This window comes from Neomonachus schauinslandi, chromosome 12 (assembly GCF_002201575.2).
Source record: "Neomonachus schauinslandi chromosome 12, ASM220157v2, whole genome shotgun sequence".
Classification (NCBI taxonomy): Eukaryota; Metazoa; Chordata; class Mammalia; order Carnivora; family Phocidae; genus Neomonachus; species Neomonachus schauinslandi.
In genome coordinates, this window is record NC_058414.1 from 87,214,673 (window position 1) to 87,233,529 (window position 18,857).

The 18,857-nt window shown below is 42.3% G+C and overlaps 1 protein-coding gene across 1 annotated transcript in view; it reads left to right on the plus strand.

Moving 5' to 3' along the window:
- LRGUK (leucine rich repeats and guanylate kinase domain containing) overlaps positions 1–18,857 on the plus strand; it is a 102,007-nt gene that overhangs the window by 38,148 nt on the left and 45,002 nt on the right. Inside the window, exons 9-13 of the mRNA XM_021692972.1 lie at positions 1,233–1,319; positions 2,685–2,791; positions 7,000–7,119; positions 13,999–14,095; positions 17,863–17,976. Of these exons, the coding sequence (XP_021548647.1) occupies positions 1,233–1,319; positions 2,685–2,791; positions 7,000–7,119; positions 13,999–14,095; positions 17,863–17,976 (525 nt within the window). The remainder of the gene's footprint in view (positions 1–1,232; positions 1,320–2,684; positions 2,792–6,999; positions 7,120–13,998; positions 14,096–17,862; positions 17,977–18,857) is intronic.

Below are 18,857 nucleotides of genomic sequence, written 5' to 3' on the forward strand. Positions count from 1 at the left end.
TCAGATACCTATAGTAATTTGTCTGGATATAGGTGGGAAACTGGTGGTGGTGTAAAAACGATTATAGAAAGAAATACTCTGTTTCCTATGGATTCTTCACCTCTGATATTCAAAAATCCACTGTTTTTCAAGCCTCTCTCTTTCCTACCATTGATAGATCCTCTCTCCTGGCTTCTCTCCCTCCCTCTTTTTCCATTTGTCCTTCGTTCCACTTTGCTACCTATACCCTTCCCTTCCTTTTCCAGAGACTCTTGAATTTAAATGTATCTCTGAGTACCTTTTTGTGTGTGTATAACTTGATGAACATGTCTGGACAAGCAAAAAAAAAAAAGCAAAAGCAAAAATGAAAAACAAGATTAAAAAATAAATCCAATCCTTGGTATGGGAATAGTGGCCGGCAACTTAAAAGCATCTCTGGTAAGAAAGGAGCAGGGCTTACAAAGCAACCATGAACACCCCCCCCCCCTTTAGAGCCATGAGGAGTGTTTGTGCATGCCCATAAATAAATACCACAAACCCTATCACACACATTAACTCACTTATATACACAACACCCCCCCCAACTCACACATCAAAGGACAAGAAAGATACCTTTGTATATTCATTTCATGTGCACTCTTATCTATGAAATGCATCACCCACTAATACCTTTTTCTTCAAAGATGTCGCATCTTAATACAAAACTTTAATTATATTTCTAAAAGCCAGATAATCCTAACATAGCAGATGGTTGGGAGTAATAAGGAATTTGTTCTATAAATGAATATTATTTATTATTGTAAAATAAATTCAAAATGGTACAAATTAATTCAAACTAATACAAAATAGATGACAAACTAGTCATAAATAATGTTCATTATTTGCAATAAGGAAACTCTTTGGAGTTCGAAGAAAAAGGATTTGAATCACTGGCCATGGAATCTTAGGTGAAATGCTTCACCACTCAGAGGCTTAGTTAGTTTCTCTTTAGAAATGAAGATGATCATACCCATCCTGCTTATGTCACAGGGAGATTAACGAGATCACACGTTTGAAGAGCTTTGTAAAGCTACAAGGCACAGTCTGCGTGTGAGTTAATACGAGGGGACTGGTAAGCATGAAACTGCAGACACCTTGAGGGTGTGTGTGTGTGTGGATAGGGTAGAAGCTGAAACACCTACGTGTGAGAGTAGCATGCTAGTGCTTGCTCATGAAGGCAACTGAATATTCATTCCTCTTGATATTTTAAATAGGAAAAATCTGAATATTGGTTCTTCGTGATTTTTATGCTCCTACGACTAACAGAATTAGATCAGAAGAAAATCAAAGTGGAAGAAAAGGTATGTAATCATATTATTCCACGTGTTTGTGAGTTAATGTGCTCAAGGGCTTTGCTGTCTGCCGGAGGACCGATGTAATCAATAAATGGCACACGTGACAATATGGGAATTAACTACTTATTTAGGGAGTGCTTCCTTACTCTGTGGTTTAACCCCCTGCAAAGCTGAGCATCAGCACGAATGCGGCGAAGGTGCTGCTCTCGCACAGTCAACAGGCCGGCAGTGGGGACAGAAGCCGCGCTCCGTGGGTCCAGGCAGCAGCGCGATGGCAGTCTATTAACTTGGATAACTATCATAAGGGAGCGTGTGTGATTCTCACTGTGTTGCTCTAACCATTCATTTAATAATGAAATTTATTATTATGTCACTCTACATTTACAGTCCAAAGGTACTCAAATCACTCTCCTGGTATTTTAAACCCTTAAGTCTGCTCTTTAAAATCATGATCCCCCTGGACACACGGTTCCAGAGTAACCGGACCTGACACACTAACACGTGCCTCCCGGCCACCATGCCAGGGGTGCTACTTTGTCTTGCTTTAGTGACTGGGGACAGCGGAAATCTCCACTAACCAGGGATCTCTTACGCTAAATGCCCATTTGAGATGAGCATGAAAGCAGGTATAAGTACGTAGAGGGGCAGATATTCCATTTCATACATGCGTTTTGGAAATCGCTGTTAAAAAATAGTTACAGATGTTAGTGCGTTGTTATCCTCAAACTCAGAGGCACTTGCTAGATTTCTTTTTCTCTTTAATGTTTTGTGAAGGGAATGCAATTCAAAAGCCTGCATTAAGTAAAGGTGGGGTTCACGAAGATCATGTGTGTAGAGGGGTGACAAGGACACATGGATAGAGAAGGCTACGTCACGAGGGAAAGATCCCTATCTTTGAACACAGAGAGCTCTGCTGAAAGAGGGGGAGGTTTGGGTAGAATTTGAGATCACTGGAATTGCTCCTGGTGAGATGGCATGAGGAACACATCCCCGTGGTATCAATGACCTGGAATCTAGAACTATGTATTTTATTCCTTCCTCTCATATTCAGAGTGGGAATGTTTACTATATTAAAAGTAATCTTGGGCTTTAGAGGTTTTATATTTGATTCTTCTCTTCCAAACCCAGGAGCATAAAGAAGTGGGGGACCCAGGGACTCCAGCTCCATTATTTTAAGATAATCATCCTTATTTAGGTTTTAGGAAAGTGAGAGTAGACACAAAGACTGAACACAAAGGTCCGTGAGCATGCATTAAATTATTTTCTGTACCTGGTTGCCTGTCTAGAATGTTTCACTCAAGAAAATCTAAGACTTGTCTTCTTTTAAGAAATGAAACGTGTTTTCCTCTTGCATTTCTAATTCTGGCAAAGGTTGCTGCCGTGAATAGATACGACCCTCCCCCAGAAGTGGTCGCAGCCCAAGATCACCTGACCCATGTTGTCAACAGTGTGATGCAGCCGCAGAGGATCTTTGACAGGTATTTGTGAGGGATCCCCAGGGTAGAACTCAGGGTGGCGAGCACAGGACAACCTCATCGTCTGCCCTAGCACTCTGTTTTGTCTTTATTTGTCTTTATTTGGCTGTCTCAGTTTTAGCGATTATCATCACATGCTTGAGTGCGGGATTTACTCATTGGTGGTTTCCCAGGTGTGGAGATGAGTGGATTCATCTTCCCTTTTCCATCCAGCCCCTTGAATGGTGGCTAGCCTCTGACATAGGACAGTGAAACACAATGTTTAAAAATGTGTCAACTTTCCTGCTGTAGGATAGAGCCATAGACCTTTGCCTCATTAACAGAGAATTATGATGATTTCTGTCCACTGTAAATTTTTCCTTAGCTGTGAGTAAATGCTCGATAGCCCTGCCAAAGAACGTGAATGCAGATTATGAGAGAGTCCATAGAAGGAAGCCCAGCTAGCCCAAGGGAAACCTGAAATAGTCTTTATACTGATTGCACTGAGCCCGTGAATCACGCAGCTTAGTTGAACACATGAACAGAGTCTCTCACCTCTAAGTTCAAAGACAGATTTACCACAGTTTCTCCATTTCTTTTTAAACAATCTGTTGGAGCAGATGGCCTTTTATGCTATAAGTATATTGCAGAAATTCTATCAATACCCAAAGGCATTTAAAAAATACTTGTAAAATCTCTTCGTTATAAATGGCTTCCCTTCTTTATGTGGTATTTGCTTCTGTACTTCACATGGTTGGTTTCCCACAGAGAGCACAATGTTTTGTTTTGCATCCAGGACATGATTTTTTACATGTAATTTAATAATACAGACATTGACAGTTTTATATATTTATGGTCGCCCTCTAGGTGAAATGATTTATCATTTATTTGCATACATCTGGAAAAGCACATTTGATTTAAAAGAAGGGCATTTATATCCTCATTGTATTTCTTTCCTAGTTTATGAGATTGCTAGTTGTTTCATGCTTTAGGGTACATTTATATAAAAATATGTATCAAAGAAATTTACAGCACTGTCTGAAAAACACGTATTTCATCATCATTTGCGGCTATCAAGTAGACAAGAGCAAAGTGGCCAAGCAGCCCCAGATGCTCCAGAATGGAGCAGTGTTCATTGTGAGAAGCTCACAGAGACAGGGGCAAGCCTACCATTGCCCTTCCCAAGCTGAGCCAGTAGGGAACCCTGACTCTTGACCTTGGCACTCTTATGCTGCATTATTGGGGAACACCGTCCCTTCCCCTGGTGCAACTAGGGTGAGGATACAATACTAAAATTACATGGCAGAATGTTGACTCTGGCCTGGTAGTCGTGGATAGCTTTCTTGCTCTCCTGTATGACAAGGTCGTCCAGGTTCATCTTCTACAAGCCCTGTCCAAACTCTGGAATCAACCACTTCTCCAAGAAGCCCTGGTTTGTTTTAGTGAGAAATGGTACTTCCCAGTCACAGTCTGGGTGCTAGAGGTTATCCTTGCTACTGAGTTGGTCATTGTTGTTAGGCTTTTTAGTGGACAGAGCTAGGAATGTATTTCCTTCCTTCCTTCCTTCCTTCCTTCCTTCCATCCATCCATCCATCCATCCACCCACCCACCCACCCACCCATATATCCAACCACCCATTGGTCTATTCTATCTATCCTATTTGCATGTTGATAATATTCTCGGTCCTTTATACTTGAAAGTCATTTTTGTTATATTTGAAATCTCTGGCTCTTTCCTTGACTATATAAAGGATGTTACTCTTTTTTGGGGGGGGGTGCAAAACATCTATCAAAATCTGATAGACAGTTTTCTTTCCCTTATAAGTCATGTGTTCTCTTTTTCTAGCTGAATGCTTTTTTTTAAGTCCAGTCATTTTACTAGACTATATCTTAATATTAGTCATTCTGGGCTAATACTCTCAGGTATGCTGTGTACTATTTCAATGCATAGTTTTATTTTTTTATTTTAGGAAAGTTTTCTTGAATTACAGTCTTTAATATTTGTTCTGTTCCTTTGCTTTGGTTTTCTCCTTCAGAAAGAAGATCTCCTTGGCCTATATTCAATATTTGTCACTTTCAATTTTTTTTCTCTTAAATCATTTAAAAATTTTTACTTTCAGATAATTTTATTTTATTTTTTATTTTTATTTAAATTCAATTAGCCCGCATATAGTACATCATTAGTTTTTGGCGTAGTGTTCAATGATTCATAAGTTGCATATAACTTTGAGATAATTTTAGATGCACATGCAGTGTAAGAGATAATACAGAGAAATTCTAGATGTTTCCCCCAGTGGTGATACCTTGCCTAACTCTAGTAGAATATCAAAACCAGGAAATTGACATTGATACAACCCACCAACCTGATCAGATTTGACCAGCTTTGCATGTACTCATGTATGCATTTAGTTCTATGCAATTTTGTCACATGTGTAGATCATATGAGCACCACTACAGAAGACTTTTGTCACAAGGATCCCTTTTAGAGCCATAGCCACCTCCTTCCTCTTCAACCCCCCTAATCCCTGGCAACCAGTAGTCTAGTCTCCATCTCTATCATGCTGTCATTTCAAGAATATTATACAAATGGAATCATATAGTGTATAACCTTTTAGAATTGGCTTTTTTTTTTTTAACTTAGCCTTATTCCCTGGAGATGCATTCAAGTTGTTGGATATACCGATAATTCATTCCTTTTTTTGCTGAGTAGTATTCCTTGTATGGATACACCACGATTAGTTTAACTATTCATCTCTTTTTTTAAATTTTATTGTTAATCACCATACATTACGTCATTAGTTTTTGATGTAGTGTTCCACGATTCATTGTTTGTGCATAACACCCAGTGTTCCATGCAGAACGTGCCCTCTTTAATACCCATCACCAGGCTAACCCATCCCCCCACCTCCCTCCCCTCTAGAACCCTCAGTTTGTTTCTCGGAGTCCATAGTCTCTCATGGCTCGTCTCCCCCTCTGATTTCCCCCCCTTCATTTTTCCCTTCCTGCTATGGGAAGGGTTTGTGCTATGGTGAGTGCTGTGAATTGTGTAAGACTGTTGGATCACAGACCTGTACCTCTGAAACAAATAATACAGTATAAGATAACTATTCATCTCTTGAAAGACTTCTGAGCTGATTCCGTCTGAGGGCTATTACAAATCCAGCTATTAGGAATACTGATGTACAGATTTTTGCTCATGTACAGTTTCTGCCTGCTTGCTTTCCAGTGGATACCCCTTGACTCTGCTGGGGTCCCCTTGTCCTCAGGCCTGTCACTTGCTGCCCCAAATCCCGACCCCCCCCACCCCCCCGGAAGGATTCCATCCATCACTGGGCAAGGCTTGTGGGTTTATGGTTCATGGAGATACTTCCTCATTTGGTTTTTTACACATGTTATCCATGGGCTTTTGCTCTTAACTTTTTCTCTTTTTTTCTGTGGATGCCACCACCACCTCCATTCTTCATCATAGAATCTATACCTTAGCATGTATTTTTAAAATATGTTTTATTCTGTATTTCTATAGTTGTGGCACGAGTAGAATTCACACACTCCAGCCAGCATGTTTTCACTCCTTAGTCCAGTCTTTCAGGCCCAGAAGCCGTGCCTAGATGCCTATATTAGCTCTTAGCTATTAGCTGTCCCTTGAGCAAGTTAATCAACCTCTCTGTACTTCAGTTTCTTTGTGTATGCAATGGGGATAATGATAGATAATGATAGAAACATCTTCATCCGCTTCCTGTAGTACTTAAATGAGGTAATGCCCGTCAGATTCCTAGAATAGTGCCTGGCACGTAGTGATTGCTCAGGTAAATTTTAATTATTACCATTTTCATTGCATATCTGTGTTCTAATTCAGGGGGTATGGATGTTAAAGCTTACCTCTCAGAGAGCATTCTTCTTCCGTTTTGAAGTTCTTGGGGAAATACTTTATCACCCAAGAACTAACATATCTTACTGTATTTTTCCTTTTAAAAATGTTAAAGTAAATTTACATACGTTTGGACTTGACTTGTTATCTACACTTTGAATATTATTTTTGGCCTATCATCATCAACTTGCTCAGGAAAGTAGTACCAGCCTCCTGTCCTGGGCCTGCAGGTAGCACGTGCTCAGTCACGAACTTAGGTGTGACTGTGGTGTAGACCCTGGCTTGGGAGTGACTGTGGTGCAGCCCCTGCCCTCTGGGCGTGTATGTGACTAGGACCGGCCGTCACTGCCTGCCCTATGTTCCAGCACTCTGCCCCGCCTGGACGCCCCTTATCCCATGTTGGTGCTAGCTGGTCCTGAAGCCTGTGGGAAACGAGAACTGGCTCACCACCTCTGCAGACAGTTCAGCACGTACTTCCGATACGGGTAAGTGTGTTCGTGTAAGGCTGTACATTGTCAGCTGTGGCTGCTAATTTTAAGCAAGCTCAAAAAGGTGCAGAGAAGGCTCATCAGCTTCTTTGCCGTTTATTACACTGTGATAGATACCCTGTACTTTATTTATTTGTTGTACTTTATTCCTCCAAATGTTTACCTTTCTTCACTGACAGCTCACATCACTCTCCAAGGGTTGAAGATCCACGTGTTTTTAGTGAAGCGTGGTGGCGTCGGAGCCCGGGCTTGTCCTGTGGCCACGGGACGCCACAGCACGGATAGTGTGGTGACAGGTGGCGGGCTCGGTGCTCGGAGGACCTGTAAGCTCCTCTCCCCTCCTCCGCTGGACTCACACCGACTGCACCTCCACTTCCTCATCTCCACTTGGGGCGTCCTCTTTTGAGGCCTATTTCAGGAGGAAGGAAAGAGAAATGACGGCAAATGTTTTTCCTTTCCTTTCCTTTCCCTCGGGCTAGCATTCAGTGCACTCCCGTTTTCTGGAGCAAACGTTTTGCTGTGTGATTCCCTCATGGTCCAGTTAAAATAGAGGAGAATATCAAAAACATGAGGACCATTCAAAAAAAATCTTCAGCTGGACTTACAGACTACTTAAAGGATTCTGGGAGTCAGAGTTAGAGTCACCACTGTGGTCTTTTAAACTGGTTTCCTCTTAATTTTTACCTATGGCAAAGCAATTACCTTTAGATTAGAAATGTTTGTCGGTGACCGGAGGAGGGGATTGCAAAGCTATTTCGGACAGCAAGAAAAATAAATGCAAATTATTTTCTAATGCCTTTCCTTCCCTTAAGCTATATATGTTCAAACAATGTAAATACTATTTGAAACAGGTCCATTTAGGGGTGCCTGGGTGGCTCAGATGGTTAAGCGTCTGCCTTTGGCTCAGGTCATGATCCCAGGGTCCTGGGATCGAGCCCCGCATCGGGCTCCCCGCTCTGCGGGAAGCCTGCTTCTCCCTCTCCCACTCCCCCTGCTTGTGTTCCCTCTCTTGCTGTGTCTCTCTCTGTCAAATAAATAAAATCTTTAAAAAAAAAAAAAAGGTCCATTTACTTAGATATCTAAAATTACATCCCTCATTTGAACAACTCTGGGATCCAAATATATAGAATGATTTATTTACTAATATATTTTAAGCCCCCTGAAGTAACAAAAATAAATTAAAACTTAACATTAGAATAAAAAAGTATAGAGTGCCATTTTGCCTGTATAGGGGTACCAACCCTGTTTTGAAAGATAAGTAGAACGAAATGAATGGAAGGTCAAAGTCGGTCAGAGAGGTATATCCCAACTATAGTGCCAATGTAAACCCGGAACTTTTAGCAAACCAGAATGCTGGGAACAAAGGCTTTCTCGGATTAAAATTCCTTTTAATTATGTTGTAAAGGTTGAGAGCCAGGTCCTTCAGATGTGTTTGTGATACACGTTACGGAGGCGTGCGGGATCAGATGTGTTCTCGGAGGTGTTCATTAACTCATTACTAAGATTGTGAGTCAGTCTGCCTCTCTCTTCTCACCTGGATGGGCCTTCTTCTTATTCATTTTTATTAAATCCCACTTCCCCCCATTAGAATGCTTATCCATCATGCTTGTGATCGATTGATTTAATGTTTGTCTTCCCTACTCATCTGTAAGCCCAAGGAGGGTATGGACCAGTGTCAGCTTTGCCCACTGTTTGGTTCTCGGAGTTCAGCAGATGACCAGGCACTTAATACCTACATGAGAAATACTTGTTAACCAAGTGACAGATTGAGTGAGAGCACGGGATGAATGAATTAAGGGTATTGTAAGCCACATTTCATGGGAAATTACTGTGACAAGAAACAGAGGTGATTTTCCACAACTACCACTGATGGATATATGGGGACATGAATGGATTCATTCATTTGTTGACCAATTCTTTCAGTAAATATTTATTGAATTCCTCCCATGTGCTAAGCCCTGAAGATACAGCGAGAACAAGATTGACAATGTCCTCGCTTTAATGAGAATTGTAATCTAGTGGGGAACTCAGACCTTTAATTAGTGTCGTGCATAGTTTGTATGGAGGCACAAGGCAGTGAAACAGAACCTTAAGACTAGCTTCGTGCCTGCAGGGTTACTGCTGCTGCCGTCGTTCTCCTCCGGATGGAATTAGTGGCACGTGTGGAAAGACACTCCTAACTGCCTACTCACTCCCCCACCTCCCCCGCAGGCTCCGAAGCACTGGCCCGCCGTTCACTGGCGTCCCCTTGGAGGCAGAGATCGGGGCTTGCTCAGTGGCACATCATTCTAAAAATTCCATCGAGGCATGGATCAAAGATCATATCATTGGATTAAAAAAAAAGTACTAGATAGCTAGTAATGTCATCTGTGGAGAAGGTAAGGCAGGACTACTTTACATGCAGCAACTTTCTAATTAAAACAAATGATAAAACCAAAGCACATCCTCAGAGGCAAGTCATTGCTCTTATTTAGGTTTTTTAATTCCTTATCCAACATAATTTTTATTGATTTTTTAATTAAATGGGGGGAAGGCATGAAAACAGTTTCATCATGAAACATACAAGTATTTACAAAGGCACTTTCTCTGCCATTTGCTTGAATCTTCTTTCCCATCTATTTCATTTTCTCATGGTATTCTGTCTTCCCTTTTTTAAATTACATTGACCCACGACTGAGACATTCAGTGAAATTCTCACACACTAAGTTGTATATCCGGATATATCAGTATTAAAAGCATAACGTGGTGGTCTAACAAGTATTAGAATAGCTGAGAGATCTTGTTCTCGTTTTAGGTTTTGATTTTTCTATTCTTGGTTTTAGAAATAGGTTGGTTGTTCTTTCTTTACCTCTATTAGTTCTACATGGAGACAGGAATTTACTGCCTTCAAAATCTATTTCCAACCTTAATATTATCACACAAACCAGTGGCTCCCTGGCAGAGTAATGAATAATGAGAGAAACATAAAACAATGCTGGTACACCTGTCCAACTTCCAGGTTTAAGAGTGAGCTGAAGAGTCATGAAAGGAAAACTTTCTTCTTCTTTCTGAGATCTCCATTTTACAGCAGTCTCTCTTTTTATAACCTTTTTCTTGATGTGACTACTAAACATCTTTACTTTTAGTACGATAGTGCAGTAAAGTAAAAGACCACAGCTCTTTAGCTAAATGAGATGTATGAGCTGCAGCTGCCTTCATGCAGTCTAATAATCTAAGGTCTGTTTATCCCGATGTGACAAACCAGTAGAATGGTTCATTTGTTCACCTAATCAGTGTTTATTGAGCACCAGCCATGTGCCAGCAGCAACTGTAGAACAGACAGGCGTGGGTCTTGTCCTGGGAGCTTACCATCTAGCATTGGATTCAGGCAGGTCAGTGCTGGCTAACAGGATGGTTTGATGGGTGCTGTGCTGAGGGGAGTAAAGAGCCTCTGGGATAGAAGATGTGGAAGACACATGGGATGTGGAACTTGAGCAGGAGCGCCTTCCAGGCGGGAGGAGCGACAGGCAGGTCTGATGAGCTGTAAGTACGGGCCGGAGTACTGGAAGTAGGCAAGAAGACAGCAGAAGACCAGACCAGAGACACGGCAGGAGTCTGAGCGTAAAGGATTTGTAAGCAGGGAGTGTCACGAGGACTGCTGCATTCCAGAAAGTGTGCCCTGTGGGAAGCTCGGCCGGGGGGGGGGGGGGGGGCGGGACTGGGGACAGGGGGACCAGCTGGGGTACAGTCACAGCTCACGAAGGCATAAGTTAAAAAGCAGCATGCCATTACTGGAAAGCGGACAGGGCAGTGGCTTCCTGGAATGGGATACTCAGACGTGCTGATGATCTCTTTAAATGCCCAGCAGTTAACTGATGTATGTTTGCACTGAGGGTTAGGACCAATTTAATGTTCCTACTGAATGCCCTAGGAAGACCTGGGCTCTTGTGAATAGCCTTTGAAAGAGTTCACTTACTAACAATACGGCGTGCCATCCTGTGCTTGAATTTATTTATTTTTAATTTTTTATTTATCTTTTTTTTTCCCCATGTGATTACATTTTTTTTTTATTATGTTCAGCTAGCCAGCATCTAGTACATCATTAGTTTCTGATGTCGTGTTCAACGATTCATCAGTTGCGCATAACACCCAGTGCTCATCACAACACGTGCTTGAATTTAGATGGGCTCACAGCTAAACCTCTACCTAAATATTTGCAGTAACAAGAAGTTTGTTATTTCCTGAGGCCATCTGGTCCAGAATGGAAATTCTAAAACTGCATGCTTCTGAATCAAACTCAAAAAATTTCTACTCCTCCTCCAGCTGCTAGCTCTTCTCAGACATCTTTTCTTCCTATTGCATTTCCCTGAATATTTTGCCATTCCACTGTTTGGTCTGACCTTGCGGATTCCTTCCCTTCCTGATCATCTCCTCTTCTCCATAGACTTGATTTGTTAGGATCCTCCAGGACAGCTGGCCCATGAACGGGCCTTTTGAATGTCTAAACTCACTCTTAGACTCTCAGGCCCAGTGTTGTAGTCTGGCGTTCATCTCTAACTCACTTCTTTGGTGTGGCTCCCATTGCAAACCATGAGTTAACTAATTCACCATGACTTAACTAGTAAATTAATTGGTAAATAAGAAACTCATGGAAATCTAAATTACAAATGGAATTGTACTGAGACCAGGGAGAAGAAGGACACCGAAGGTGATGGCCCAAGCAGATTTCTTTGTCTAAAATTTGGCATCATTTTTTTTCTAAGTTTAGTGAAACACTGCTTTCACTGTGCAGAAGTTCCTTTTTAAGATGTTCACATTTGGGCAGCATACTCCACAGCGAACATTTCTGCATGTGAAAATTGGATGACAGGATTCAAAAACCCACAGGTCATCTTAGGTCCTTTGTAATAGAAGGTTCTGCGGCGGATACAGGCTCTGTCACCCGCATTCTCCACCTCACTGAAGCCTTCTCTCTATTTACCTGCCTAGAAGCTTCAAATTACTTCTTTGCTTTGTCTTCCTTTTAGAAATACTGAAAAAATTCCTGCCGCTCAATTCCTTTGTTGGAAAATGAAAATCCAACACTGCGTGTGAAGGCTACGCTAAGGGTGTACAGCGCAGGATGCCAAGTCCCTGAATTATCTTCCCCGCCTGTCGAGGACACCAATAGACAGAGGGTCCCAGGGCCCTGCCACGGTGTGTGAAGAAATGCCAGTATATTCACACAGCAAAACAAATACCATGTGTTTTGACAGTCTTTTCTTAGAATATACTCTCCTTCCTGGGTCTGTAATTTAAATACAATGTTAAGAACTTAAAATTTACTAGTCTAGTTAATTTTTTTTTTAAAGATTTTATTTATTTATTTGAGAGAGAGAGAGAATGAGAGAGAGCACATGAGAGGGGTTAGGGTCAGAGGGAGAAGGAGACTCCCCGCCGAGCAGGGAGCCCGATGCGGGACTCAATCCAGGGACTCCAGGATCATGACCTGAGCCGAAGGCAGCCGCCCAACCAACTGAGCCACCCAGGTGCCCTAGTCTAGTTAATTCTTCATGATAATGGAAGGGGAACAGCGGTACAAATTATAGAAATTGGACTCTGTAACAGGAGAGGCTTTTGAGGTTACACCTCTACGCTCTTGGCGCGATAGTAAAAGGAATTGACGCAGAGTCGCCTTGGCGTTGTTATTTAGTCCCCTTACTTAATTCCTGTGCCTCAGTTTCATCATCTGTAAAATGGAAATGGCAATACTCGCCTCATGGTTTTTTGTGAGGAAGGAATGAAATAACATGTCAAATGTCTAGCTATTCTCATCTTCTCCTTTAAAAACTACAGGATACTACAAAGATCAGTTTGCATTGCATTCCCCAAACTTAACACTAGGGAGTCAGAATGGTATGAAATCAAGAGTCGTGGGCTAGTTGGGACCCCATTGTCTATTTCTGGGACTGACACTGGTCGGCTCTGTGGCCTTAGACGAGCCATCTTTATTGTCTTCCACCAAATGGAGTTGGTCACGCCTGTTACCCCCCTCACAGGTGTCATTTACTGGTTCATGTTACAGATAACTAGCAACTGCCTGCATGGGGGCCAGGCTTGGGGAATGCAGTAGCAAATAAGATGAACAAGATAAAGTCCTCTCTCCTCATGAGTTGTACGTCCTGCTGGGGAAGACAGGGAAAACCCTGATATGTGGATAAAGGAAGGCAGTTTTGGTGATAGAGAGTAAGTGGGGGCGTGGGGACGGGGAGGGGATGCTGTCGCATACAGTGATTGGAAAGGGTCTCTCTGGTTGAGCTGAGAACTCCATTCATGGCTTCCCATGGGAGGCTCATAGTTGGTGTTTATAAGCACTGACAGCACTGAGGAGGTGGGGTCCTGAGCAAGGAACTGGGATGCAGTCGGTGACAGGCATTGAGGCTATGAGCATGTAAAGAAGAGGTGCATATTCAACGATAGGAGGTCAAAAAAGGCTTTTAGGCGGGGGGGAGACACTTAACTTGAGTCCTGGAAGACAGGTGGGCCAGCCAGGTGAGGGATGAGGAGGGGCGTGGGGAAATGCCCACAGAGCAGAGAGAACACGAAGACTCTTGGGTGGAAATATATGAGTAATGAACTGAAGTAGTAGTGTGTGAGGAGGTGGTTCAGAGGTGATCAATAACAATGGGTCAAGATTTGGTGTGGATAATCCTGAATTTGTCTAATCCTTGTAGAGTGTAGCAGCTGAATGTAGTCTAGCACTTCAAAACCACAGTGTTTTCAGAACTACGTTCGTTAACCTCACAATTCATGATTCGTGGATGAATTTCAACTTTTTAAAACCTACTTTTACCCAGACCTTTTGCATTTTGAATCCCAAGCTGCTGGAAGTAGACCAGTTATCTACTGTGTTTTCAGGGCCTGCCACACCACAAGACCGCCTTACTTTGGAGAAGGGGATCGAGTTGATTATCATTTTATCTCTCAGGAAGTTTTTGATGAAATGCTAAACATGGTAAGAACATTTTCCTTTGTCTGTATTACACAAGAAACACACGTCCTCTGGTAGCAATATTAGGAACTAGTGATAACAAAGAGAAAAATGTTGTTTGTTATGAGAGAAGTGTTTTTGGGTTGTTTTTTCTTAAGCCAGGTATACATCCTTGTTGACATGCAGCTTTATTTTAGGATCTTGGAGAGAATGTTGTAAATTTTCAGTAAAGCTCAATGAGTAGACGTTTTAAAAAAATGGAAATGAGAGCACTACGAAAAGTTCTTGTGATCTGTGTTTATCATGCGCTGCTGTTATTAATCAGACTTTACTCAAGATAGGCAACTCTCACAGACAGAGCTGATGTGCGAAGCTTATGAATTGAGCCTCCCTTGGTGTTGGAGTTTTCTGTCCAGAAACCACTCCTGTTTGCTATCACTGATGCTTTTTTTTTTTCTTTTTAAGATTCTATATTTATTTATGAGAGAGAGAACAGGGGGAAGAGCAGAGGGAGAGGGACAAGCAGACTCCACGCTGAGTGCAGAGCCTGATGCGGGGCTCGATCTCAGGACCTGAGCTGAAACCAAGAGTTGGACCCTCAACCGACTGAGCCACCCAGGCACCCCATCACTGGTGCTTTCTACTGGTTGTAGCTCTAAGCGTCATTTCATCATGGTGTGTCTCATTCAGTTGCCTGTCCTGGACACATATATAGCCTTAATCTTCCACATTACACATCAGTGCAGGTAATTGTGGTACAATTAAGCATGGGATCTGCAGTTTCTATGAGTTTAATTTTGAATGGCCAGCTTTACACATAGTGCATGTTTTCTCTTGCGTTCACAGAGAAACCCAAGTGAGAAAGTCCTGTAATCCCTAGGCCATTTCCCCTCTAACCTTGTCAAAAGAACATCTTGGAGATTCTTTATAATCTTCTCTCCTAGGGCTGTATTTTGGTAGTTCATTTGAATGTATCCAGAGTACTTTGGGATTTTTATATTTCTAAAAGCCTTAATAGAGATAGGAAGCATTATCTTGATATTAGTAAGAAGGATTCCTTTAGGACTCTTTGGGTTGAAAGACAGCTAGTTCCCGAAATTCATGTTAATTTCTCTTGTTAGAGTCTGAGGCATTTTTTTCTTGGTTCAGTTCATCTGTTCTCAGTACCCCATATGCTCCCCTGACGTTCCATACCTCATTGGATCGGTAGTAAGTAAGTCTGGTTCAATTCCTAGTCTAAGAAATCGCTGTACTTACACACCATATTTGGTTTTACAGTTTGACTCCCTCTACAAAATCCTTGTACGGGTGCGTAGTCCTTGTTTTTACTGCTTCTTCTAACGTATATTACTTCAGTATAATGTCATTTTCTTCAATTTGAATTTTGCTTCTGAGCTCCTTTTCCTTAAAGCGAGCTAGAGACTGTTTCTAAGAGGCAAACCTAGTGGGACGCCTGGATGGCTCAGTCGTTAAGTGTCTGCCTTTGGCTCAGGTCATGATCTCAGAGTCCTGGGATGGAGCCCCGCATCGGGCTCCTTGCTCAGCGGGAAGCCTGCTGCTCCCTCTCCCACTCCCCCTGCTTGTGTTCCCTCTCTCACTGTGTCTCTGTCAAATAAATAAAATCTTTAAAAATAAAAAAAAAGAGGCAAACCTAGAGGTTATAACTCATGACATATTGTCAGCTTCTCTGGTCACACCAACACATTCAGCCGTCTGTATATACAACCCCCCTCCCCGGAACAGCCACCCAGACCACCTGCCACCCCACCTTGGCAGTCTACCCTGCCGTACCCAGGCCCTGGACACCTCCTGTGGACAGTCACACCCACCCACTCCTCCATTCCCTCATCACCAACACGTGGAATTGCCACCCCACCACATGCCTACAGACACGTGAACCTTTCTTAAGGACATAAATGCAGTCACTTCCCTGAAGATACTCTTCCTCTCTTATTGAAGTAAGATCACAGACCTGGAGTCTCCTGAAATATGATTACTGCTGTTTACTAAGAAATCCGCAAGCAGGAAGATGTATCCCCAGCCAGAAGCTGGAGGACCGCTTAATCTCAATTCTTTAAAAAAAGATTAACAAAGCCTGTTTTATATATAAAAGCACAATGTCAGATTCTTCCCAGCTCTGCATTCTCCCAGGAAATATCTTTGGGGTCCACAGAGGGAGGCCCTTGTGTGCACCTGTGTACACACAAGTAAACAGATGCGTAGTATGTATCTGAAACGTGATTCAAGAGTACATTTTGAGGGGCACCTCCATGGCTCAGTTGGTTAAATGTCCAACTCTTGATTGCGGCTTAGGTCATGATCTCTGGATTGTGAGATTGAGCCCCGTGTCAGGCTCCACACGGGGCATGGAGCCTGCTTAAGGTTCTCTCTCTCCCTCTGCCCCTCGCCCACCTCCAAAAAAAAATACATTTTGAAAACAGGGCGAATCACAGTAAACAAGAAAAAGTATATACCTGATGGGAGATTCAGTATCTTATCTACCTATATATATATATATATATATATATATATGTATATGTATATATATATGTATATATATAAAAGATGTCCTAGTATTTGCTCCAAAGAACAAAGAAGGTATGACATTGAAGGAGTAAAATATTAGGATATTTATTGTTGAGTTTTTAACGTTTAGAATGCATGATATAAACTTCTTTGGATTACGAGGTGTGTAGATTTTCCTTATCACTCCTAGCAGACACATTCACTAGAGACCCACCCCACCACAGCAGATATTTTGTGTCTCATGGACTTCCAGGCCCCCCGTCCCAGGACAGATAGCCTGTCCCCGATCCCCAAATCTCCAGGATGTCTGGGGCCAGGAGGCAGAAGTAGCATAAAGGACTCCTAATTGCTACTGTTCTTAATGATGATGCCGCCATTCGATGGGATTCAGTTGATGGGATTCAGCCCTGCAAGTTTTCATTTCATCATTTCTTCCAAAATCCCATGCATGAGGAGCCACAGTTGCCAAGATCATCCATATTTTTATTCCTTCTTTTGCGACCAGCTTTCCAGTTTAGATGAGACCTGGTAGCTTAATAAATATAACATTGTCAAAGAAAAGGTCAACTTCGAGAGGCATGTTTTAACTTGGACTGTTTTGCAAGGGAGTACAGCTTTGGGAAGAACTGGGCTTCCAGAATGTAGATAGAAGGCAGTATTTAAACCTCAAATGACTATAGGGCACACAGCAATTCTGTTGAAAAACACTTGGGGCAGTGTCAATAAAAAGCTGTGTTTTATAAGGAAAAACAGAATTGGGTCTGTTTTTCATGGCTTATCTCAGGATGCAAAGGGTTTTGGATGTCCCTGTAATTCATGGCCTTCAGGCTTATCTGGGAATGCAGGGCTTTCAAGAATGGGAGCTTTTTCTGGGGTACCTGGCCTACCTGCATAGCTGACATGGCAAAGGGCGAGCTGTCGGTTTTGCTTTCTCAAGTAATGACCGTTTATGGTGCAGGTTTGGCAAGGAAGCAGGTAAACAAGCAAAATGATCTGTTCTACCAGAAGCTTCAGTGCCTTCGCCCTCCCCACGTCTTTTGTCAGCAGACTCCGGGAGCTCCAAAAACTTAATTTTTTTTTTGCCAGCTGAGACTTCTGAATAAATTTCTCTACCACATTTTGATATTAAGTTTCATAAGCCCATCGTCAGCCTTCGATTTGTAAGTTTTATGGAAGCATATAAAAGTAAGACATCAAATAATTTCATTTATGTTAACTTTCGTTATGGCAGCTGTTATATGAAAATCTCTGTACTCAAATTTCAGGGGAAGTTTATTCTAACATTTAATTATGGTAATCACAGTTATGGATTAAATAGGGACACCATAGAAGGTATCGCCAGAGACGGTTTAGCAAGCTGTATTCACATGGAAATAGAAGTAAGTGTTTTTTCATTCAATTTATTTTAATGCGTGTGTGTGTGTGTGAGTCTGTATATATATATTTGGGGCTGAGGAGAGGGCTACGAATGCAGGTAGCACACTGCCAGGCACAGGGGGAAGCTTATAGTTCCTATGGGGGGGGGCCAGACATGAACACTTAAATGACAGGAGTTACTCTATAAGACGTGGCTTGCACGTACCCTCGGGGTAGAAGTGCTCCTCGGAATTTACTTTCTAAGTTAATTTCCTCACCAAATTATCCCTTTTAGGGCATGGTCTCTGTTTATATAAAGTGATACGAGGTAAAGGTCCTTCTCACAGGCTGTGGGGCAGGTGCGTGGCCCCCTCAGGACGTGCCTGGGCAGCTCTGCACAGCCGCCCTTGTTCTCTGCTTCCTCGGGGGAGACGTGTGCGCTATGCCCTCATTGACCCCCCCCCTTGCTCGCTGGTTCCAATCCTTTCCAGCTCTGAGCGATTTAGACTTGCAGAATTCAGGAGACTTCCCTCTCTGCCCCCATATCCCATCCTCCCCAGTGACCTTCTGTAATTAGAATATGCAGAAGTTTCTCTCCAATCCAGATCCAGAGTAAAACCATGACTATCCTACTTACTTGTTTTAAAAATAGATAGCTTTATTAACTATGTGAAGTCTTTAAAGACAGTTGATCGTCTTTTTAAGGTACCTTCACCGAACGGTCTAACAGTTTTGTAGTCAGAGAAAAAAGTTAGAAAAATGATTCCATTAGACCAAACTTATAGAAAACAGAATCTGGGCTGGTCAGATATTCCTTTACTATCGACTCAGAAACTTCTTTAAAACTTGTCTCCTTTGTAACTGGGCAGAGGAGGAGGAGACTGACTCCTTTTTGGCTCCTTGG